This window comes from Pleurodeles waltl, chromosome 1_2 (assembly GCF_031143425.1).
Source record: "Pleurodeles waltl isolate 20211129_DDA chromosome 1_2, aPleWal1.hap1.20221129, whole genome shotgun sequence".
Classification (NCBI taxonomy): Eukaryota; Metazoa; Chordata; class Amphibia; order Caudata; family Salamandridae; genus Pleurodeles; species Pleurodeles waltl.
This window is the reverse complement of record NC_090437.1, coordinates 272,492,942-272,502,291: the sequence shown is the minus strand read 5'-3', so window position 1 is coordinate 272,502,291 and position 9,350 is coordinate 272,492,942. Positions and strand designations below refer to the sequence as shown.

Genomic DNA, 9,350 nt, shown 5'->3' with positions numbered 1-9,350 from the left:
TATAGATAGCTATCAATATATATATACACACGCACATACACACACTTACCTATTCAGAATGCATCACACAATGTTTATGAATACCCATATTTATAACTGTACCTACGTAAACCTTAAATGGATTGGATTGCCATAACGAACACTCTTGGGAAAACCTACTAATCTAAATCAAGTTCAAAACGATAAAGAAAAGAACAAAAGTACTTACGGTGTGTACGTGAGACTTCCAACTGGCCCCGGCATAAAACACAAAGGGGGTCATTATGACCCTGGCGGAAGGCGGAGAAGCGGCGGTAAGACCGCCAACAGGCTGGCGGTCTTTTTTTTTTGTATTATGACCATGGCGGTTACCGCCATGGTCATCCGCCGGTTCTCCGTTCCGCCCGCCGGGCTGGAGACCTGGGTCTCCAGCCCGGCGGCCGTCACTATACTGCTGGCGGTATTTTGACCCGGCTTACCGCCGTGGATTTCCTGCGGTTTGAACCGCCATGAAATCCATGGCGGTAAGCACTATCAGTGCCAGGGAATTCCTTCTACCACTGGCGGTCTTCCGCACGGCGGTCCCTCGGCGGTCTTGGAAAAAGACCGCCGAGGTTGTAATGACCACCAAAGTCTTGAACCATAAAGGGGACCTGCATTGTGTTGAGGGTCACAAAAGTCTGAGTTCCTCTAGTTCTTGCCCCTTCTTCCTCATGAATCACAAAATGTGTGAGTCACTTGACACTCAGCTGCTGTTCACCCAACAGCCATGTGGGTGAAAGAACGGGGGTGCCGGGTCCCGCAACCTTCACCCATATGGATTATGGGAACACTCATGGTGTGGATAGGCATTAAACAGATTGTATTTCTATAGCACTTGCTATCCCTGACAAGGAGTTGAGGCACTTTTCAGCAGTAGCATGCTACTCCAGAACCCAAAAGGATTAGTGGTGGATTAGTATAGGGAAATAGAAGTACAGTATTTGTATGAGTTGACTTGAGCAGAAGATATGTGAGTTTGTTAGTAGATTTGAATAGAATTATGGAGGGATAGTGTGTATGTATATATATATATATATATATATATATATATATATATATATATATTATTTTTTTTTTATAGAATGACCCTCTGCTTATTGGCTAGCTCCCTTTCTGGGCACAGTAGGGCATGAAGTGGGCCGAGTCTTGTTGGTGCTCAGCACCAGCAGTTCTAAAAAGGAGGTGGAGAGACGAGCCCCTATCAGGCTCTCCATTTTTGCCCTCACACTCAGAGTGAAAATAAAATAAATCTTAACTCAACAGCAGTACCACCCTTCACTGGCCTTTTCTGTAACTTAAACTAGACTCGAGGTTATTTCACAGTCTCATCATTTCAGAATTGAAGCATTTTCGATATTATATACAAAAGTCATTGTTGTTACTTTTCTTACGCAACTTACAACCACTGGCTTGTTTTAGGTGCCATGTCAGTTGTTTTATTCTATCTGGCTGCAATAACAGAAAGAGGCAGCAAAATACCATTTGAGTGGCACACCATGCTAAACACACATTTTTTTGTACGTGTTTAGGCCGTGCCCTTAAATATAAAGACCGCGCCCCCTTGAGAGACCCCTCCCCCCAGTTTTTGCATCCCACATAAAGCACTGGGGTACAGCACAAAACGGGCAACTGCAAAACCTTGTCTGCAGCATACTTTACCACACAATGGGCTGGTTACTTTTGTAATTAGGTGTACCGAGGAGTAGTATTTTTTCAGGAGAGATTATTGTAAATATGATCATCAGGGAGTAATGTTTTTCCACTAGGTTCAGCCTCTTTATAACCAAATATTTTAATTAACTAACTTGGTGGGGTCTATGTGTTATTATTCACATTGCAAACGATGTGCTACACTTTCGTTTTCTGAATATGAATCTGTTGTATCACAGGACAAAGTGCGCCAAAATGGTCAACTGAAGAAGGGACGTGTGACCTTCTGAAGCTTTGTATGGCACTCCTAATCCTACAATGGGCTTTATTAACCGATTTTTCGCAAAAAAGTTGTACCTGTCCACAGCGGACACATTCAGAAAAGTAAATTAAGAAAGGAGATCGGCTCAACTTAACTCATGCAAAAGCCATTTATTGACAATCTGCAAAAACAGCAATGATTTCTATACATTTCATTCGAGGAAAGCATGATTTACAGAATATGTTCTACAAGAAAAACCCGTGACCGTACAAAGATACGTTTATTATTAGAAAACGGAAACACAATAAAAGAGTCGCAGGATAAGAACGGACAATATGGGCACCTGACACGTGTTTCTCCTCTTCAAGACCTTTTCCTTTCCGAACAATCTAAAGGAAAAAATGTCCCGGGGAGCTTGTCCACGCCATTCTTAAAGTCCTTCCTTGTGGATTAACATGCTGTTGCCCGGAAATGGTGACTGTCCGAACCAGTGCACTATGGTCAGACAAGCAAAGGTGTGGGTGGCCACACAACTCTGTTCATCAGTCAACTCTGAACCCCCGCAAATGGAATACTGAACTATCATGGTTAGGCACAGTTACCAAATATATTTGCAAAGTATGCAAAAAATGAAATTGTAAACGCAATTCACAAATCCGTACGCAAGTGGCCGTGGAAATAACTGTCATAATGACTACAGTTCAACATAGGTAAGCTTAGGGTTGGAGTTAGGTATCGGCAGTGTTGGTTTTTCACACCTACAAAGGAATAGTTTTGCAACCATTCACAAACCTGCACATCAGTGTTAATGAGTGTGAAAGATAGACAAAAACACCACAGGCTTGAAGGGCACCTCTATACGGGGAATAATTCCTACACGGGGAAGGGATAAAAATGATGTGTGTTTGTACCTTCAGAGCACCCATCAAGCTGCTGGTTTCCTACCATCCATCTGGTGAGGTGTAACACACACATAGGGTTACTGAAAATAATCTAGGGTTCTTCCACTTTCTGAATTGAAAAAGGTCTTCATTAGTAGAACTGTGCCTTAGCATATTGATATACTCACATGCACAGTAAGTTGCAAAATGATTGAGCGGCTACTTGATTTTCAAAATGAGGGGAATTTTCTTAGGAAAACAATTACTTGTGGCTAGTTGCTGCTTATGTATTAAACTTTTGAAATTATTAACTCTGCAATAACCAATGATCTACTGAAGCAATGAACCACAGCAGCAGTGTGCTGCGTATTCTGTTTGAGGCTACCCTAAAAACCCAGGCAATTGCTATTATTTCTGCACGTGGTTCTGCTGAAATTTGTAGCGTATTGGCATTGTGTGTTTCGCTCAGGCAATGTTGCATACCTTCTGGCATTAGTAATGCTAGAGCTGGCCGTACACCATGGGCGTCAATGACCATTAGATGCCAGTGAGACATCACAGACAGTGGAATCTGGTGGTCTATGGGTACATTCTCAAGTCCAGCTCTCTGCATTGTCTTTGTGTGTGCAACATTTGTTGTATCATATTATAGCATTTATGTAGCACTTTGGACAAATGAAAAGGCCACAGAGCACTTCAATTTACATGGGGAGCCTTGGTTCCAAACACTCACAGTTCTCTTACAGCTCACCGGAAACATTCTGCCAGTCATCTGTCTTCATTCGCAGCCCATACCAGATCCTGAAACAGGGCACTCACTGTCCCTGCACAATAAGAGACCTATGGTCATAAATATCTAAGAAAAGCAAGGATCGTTATTCTATATCATGCCAATATTGGAGGCACTTAGCACATCACTGCATTCTCAATTGCCAATCAAGTTACAGCTGCATTAAGAGCACAGTGAATATTCTGTGGCATGGACCAAAGAGGATGTTACAAATGTTCCTCTATCCATGGCTTTAACCTGTGAGCAAAAATGTTGGACATGATGGCCCACTTGCTTGTTACGAGAACAAAGGAGACTGGTTACATGGTGGGTTTCGGCATTAGGTTGTATCCTGCTAGTGAGTAGCAAATAATGCAGCAACTACAACAGTACTGAACATCTTGGGAAAATGACACCATTTGGTCTGAGGCACTTTTGTTTTGTTATTTATTGGAGAAGCTACTCGCTCCAGATCTAATCTAGGACTCACTCTCTCGACATAGACGTGAGGGACAGGGCACATTACACAATGGAGAAGCGCCAACAGCAGTATTTTGTCCACACCTGTGGTCCTCTTCTTTCTACACATGGGAAGAAGTGATTCTCTGTATCCACAGAGCATTCATACACAAAAAATATTCTCACAATGAGCTTGGGTAATTTGCACAAGATCTGCTTCCATGAAAAGTAGGCACACGTTCAGGTTCTGCGAGTGCTGCACTCTTCTGCAGGAAGACCAAAAAAGGTAATGGTTTTATTGATGGAACTGTGTTACTTGCACTTAGTGGTCCACAAGACTACTCCCAGGTGTGTGGAAGCCTTTAATAATCCTCCCTTCGAATGGAGCATTGTTGGCCTTCATTGCTAGTATTGTGACCAAGAGCATCTTTTTTGCGTTATCCCTGGGATGGCAGGAGATTACAGTCTGTAATCATTCTCTGATAGCCAGTATTGCCCAAGAAGCAAGACGTACTGCTGTGATATGGTGAGGCTATGTGCAAAGGGGCTCAAAGAGCACCAATCTCAAACAATTGGAGGCAGCACTGCTTCAAGAGTGCTATTGTGGTTTGTTTCTGGATTGCACCTATACACAATTTCCCACCAATACTGAGTAGTTTGATATCCAACCTGATTTTACACGTGCACAATAGAGAGTATGACTTAGCAGGTAAACAACTATATATGACTGCTGAGTGAGTCGAAGCAAATCCCATGCAACAGAGCAATCCCAGGGATGAGCAATTCAAGACAAAATACAAGCAGATTTGATAGAATTATACCACGTAGTAAATTAAATGCTGGAATTCTGACTTACATCCACATTTTCTAATTCACCAGCTTTTGACTGTGTTGCTTGACACAGGGTGGATAATGACAGCATCCAACAGAAAAGTGAGTGTCAGTATGTTGTTCATTTTGAAGAGGAAGTGAGACTGAGCTTCCATATGTCATGCAGGATAAACAGATTAGGGAACGGGCTAGGAAGACAGGTTTTTACAATATATCCCAGAGAATCTGCAGTGAGACATTCTAACTATCTGTAAAGTGGGTTTAAACGTGAATATTATTTTCCTCGATTTGCCTCATACACTATGTAATTTTAACTGGTCTGGCACAATACCATCGTTTGATTAAGAAAAACATTGCAGATAACCCTAGTGTGTCCAGCAAACACAATTTAAACCGAGGTCAGATGTGTGGTGTATATTCATAAGCAAGGGGCGGGTGCTGGTTCCCCGTTGGAAGATTTGACCACTAAGCGACGGGACGATGCAAAAAAATGCATGAGTGTGACAAACTAAGCAGTAGGAAGAGACTTTGAACAATGGTGAGAGTTAATGAGTAGAATGCGAAATGTTGAACATGGCTGGGAATGGTGAATGTGGTTGAGCAACACAGATGTAGTGGGAGTAGATGAGTGTGCATGCAGGTGAGTGACTGAGTAAATGACAATTAGTGCAGAGAAACAATGGGTGGTTTTAGGTAGGCAATGTTGTGCTTGGATTAGCAGTGGGTCGGCGATTGACAGTGAAAGTGGATAAGAAATGAGGAGAAGATCAGCTAGTAGAGAGGGGGTTAAGATTCGAGTGGGTGAGCAGTTGGTGACTGAGCTGAGGAACAGTGGACAAGCTACTTGTGAACACGTTGTGGTGAGAGTGGATGAGTGCTGGAGGGATGGAGAAAAAGACTGAATGGAGAGTGAACGCAGAGAAGTGGTGCATAGGGTTGGTTAGTGATGCTTAGTGTCAAAGAGCATTGGTGAGAGTGCCTCAATGATGAAAATGGGTGAGAAATATTAAGTGTGGATAACTAAATTCAGAGAACATGAATGAGGTTGAGGAAGGCTGTCATGCACAATACAGCTTTCTATCTGTGTGTTTATGGCCAATGACTGGTTTTGGGGATGAGTATTGGAGGAGGGATGGGCAATACATACTAGCGTATTTAGTGTAAGCATTTCAACACCCTCACATATGGCCATGTAGGTCAGTCAGGTTGCCCTTACCATCATCACATGTGGCCTCATTTCTAGAATGGCACCAGTGCTGCAGTCATGAGAAGAACAAAGTGTGGCGTCATGCGAAGAACAAAGCACTGAGATGTATGCTGAGTGTTGGTGAATCCAGCCCCATAAAAGTCTGGTGTTTCTAAAAACATGTTATCATCCCTCACGCTGTCATTTTTTAAAAAAACTATTGGTTTTGGAAAATGAAGAAGAGGCCTTGCAAATGGGTCAGCCATGTTCACAGCTGTTAGTACTCGCCTCATTTGGCTAAGAAATGAGCTACTGGACACTAAAGATAAATGCATGTTGTCACTTTAAACTGTGCATCTCTTTCCAGTTTCATGATACCCTAGCTAGACATACATCTTCTCTAGAAGGATACAAAAATCATGTGAAGAGGCATGTTTTCAGAATCCCTAAATGCAAGAACACAATCTGACACCATTATTAGCCGTTTGGAACATTTTCTAATTATAGATTTTCAATTAGTTTTGCCAATGCTCTTTACTTAATGGTGCACTATTGGAGTACCTGCATGCTCACAAGGCAGACAAAAAGGCATGATTTATCAGAACAGGGATATCTAAACTTAAATCACACATGGCCAATCAGTAGTACATTTTTAGGGTAACTACTTTGACAAATTGTAAATTATACCCCTTAATATTCATTGTATGTCAAGGTGTCGCTGGCGACCTCCTCAGTTGTCCAGGTTCCAGCCTTCTATCCGAGGAAGAACCAAAGAGGATAAAAGACTTGACAATGGTATTATTTCTAAATTCCTATGAAAGAATCAAAAAACTTTAGTGATAACAAAATATGAGGCAACATGTGAAATGAATGTTTAACGAACTGAAGAACCAAATACCAGGAAGTGCATAAAAATGGTTGAAGTAAGGAATATTTTTACAAAATTCCTCTTTCCAACTCAACACTTGCAAGTGTGGCTTGAGTTAAGAACAGTGCAATAACAGGAGGGTGATTCACACATTTAAAAGGGACCAATCTTTTGTAGAAGAACGTCCACAATGGAAAGAAGCAACACAATTACTGGAAGGTCAAAAATCTGTCTTGTTGATACAAATTCCGAAGGAGAAAGAAACATGTATTTGGCCTCACAAATATCTGCCAGGGGTTCGGGTCGTGGAACGGTGAGTTGTGGTCTGTGCTGAATGAAATAATTCTTGGTGCCAAGATGCATAAAGCAGAACATCCAGTGCAATCTGCGGCCAGGTACCCTATGTCAGTGTGAGGATGAGGAATCCTCCAAAAGACCTCCACGTCAAATCTCTTTAGAAACATCCCAAAGGTGACATTTGTTAATGATAGATGTACGAGCAGCAGGACAGTCTTTTATATTACTTTTTGTGGGACTGGTCTATAGTGCAGCTGAGACTTCCTTGGAATTTCAACATTTTATGTACTCATACTCCTTATCCTTGACATAGATTCATTAGTTGCCCAGTAATTTCGACTATCACACCCTCTAACATACAATAAGTTAAGGTGAAAAATGTAACTAACTTTGTTTGGATAAACCGGACCCTAATTCTACTACCCCATTTCCATCTTACGAGAGCCTTACTTGGCTACCTCTTGACATGACACACTGACAGAAGACTTTGATGGACTACTCTGCTCCCTGCCATAAGTACAGACAAAAGTTTTTTGCCAGGTAATCCCGTGAGAAATGTAGTTTCAATGAACAAAACATGTTGTCGTGGATCTTCCAATATTGTACATGTGAAATAAAATAGGAATCAACACAAGTGACACAAAAACTCTTGTTCTTTCCTTACAGACTTTTAGGAGGGCTTACAACATGCTGGCAGAGTGATAGAGCATACGTTGTGTGCTATCCCGATGTATGAATAATTGCCTTTCACGTTGTGCCCTACCTGTGGCTGCCTTAAAAAGGGATTCATTATGTTTCGTCTTCTGCTTTGTCTGAAGCAGAGTTCTCATCGCTTTTTTCTTCCTCCACAGGATGCTCTTGCTAATATAATTGTTTTTACTTAAGTTATTTTTAGTTGAAAGCAAGCACAACAATGGGAGTGCTTGGTTAGGAAATCAAAGTAAATCCAATCATTCAGATCAACAGAGACACACGCCACCCCCGACATTAACAAGAAACCAACAAACCACTCTGTGCACTTAATTTGTATTGGTGTCAAGAAGTATTTTGCTTATATAATGCAATTTTCAGCTGAGTGAAAACAAAACCGGAAGTGCACAATTCATGTACTGCAAATCTTAGACTAAAAGAGTTCTGATTTCCATACATGCTTGATCAAAAAAATCGCTGTAATGCTAAAGTCTAAAAAGATAAAAAGCCTGCAGTCCATCCTCCAACTATTTTTTTAAACCAGAAAGGTGTATAAATATTCTAGCACCCGATGGTGCAGATGAGCAGCTGATATCCCCGTATAATTCCTCTTCTCGCCCCGGCCCCAGCTGTGTGTACTCTCTCGTGTTCCGGATGCCAAGGTTGGCTGTTACATGTTCACGGAATGGGCATGCTTCTTGCACAGTGGCTTGTCCTTCTTGGAGAAGAACGTCTGCCCCTCCAAGCTTTCACAGCATACCTAGAATAGAAACAAAAAACACACACTCATTTAGCTGTGCGATTTCCCTTTAAAATGCAATGTGTAGTCCAAATCTGGTCATTAGCATACCCTAAATCTTTCCATACGATACAATAAACCAAAACCGCAGAGGGAGTTTATGCTTTAAAGGAGTGGTTCTCAATTTGTGGTCGTCGGACCCCAGGGGTCCGTGACACATTCCCAGGAGGGAGGGAGGGGCGGGAGGAGGGTGAAGAGGGGCTTCTCTAGTTGGGGCCTCTCGACAGAAACACGTGAGTGTTTTTTCTGTTTGTTTATTTCATTTGTGCAGCATTTTTAAAGCACTGCAAATTTCATTGTATGTCCAGCAGCTTTCCAGCAAAAATAAAAGTGTCTCGATAACTCTGGTGAATGATGTGCCTGCTGGAGAGAAATGGGAGTTTTGTCTAGCGGCAGTTTTGACTCATCTAAGGGAGCCCAGATGGTTAGTATACCTGCTGCAAAGAACGTGGTCATGACCACACTTTCCCGCTTCCCAAATCCTCTTTCAAATCCTTGCTCTCGCCAACTTTCATCAGAAAAAGATACTCTGTTTGCAAATATGTCGACCAAATGTTGACTAAAGCACTGTCAAAATAAAAGTCCAATATGTAGTTTGTAATTTGTTAGGAGTATAACTCTATTACGTAACCAGCTA

At 41.8% G+C, this 9,350-nt stretch overlaps 1 protein-coding gene across 3 annotated transcripts in view; it reads right to left on the bottom strand.

The window, feature by feature from the left end:
- Window positions 1–2,083: 2,083 nt before the first annotated feature.
- The window catches only part of PDLIM5 (PDZ and LIM domain 5), a 535,229-nt gene continuing 527,962 nt past the window's right edge, over window positions 2,084–9,350 (bottom strand). For all 3 annotated transcript variants that reach the window (XM_069238102.1, XM_069238118.1, XM_069238110.1), the window contains one exon: window positions 2,084–8,674. In XM_069238102.1, the coding sequence (XP_069094203.1) occupies window positions 8,585–8,674 (90 nt within the window). In that variant the 3' untranslated portion in view covers window positions 2,084–8,584. The remainder of the gene's footprint in view (window positions 8,675–9,350) is intronic.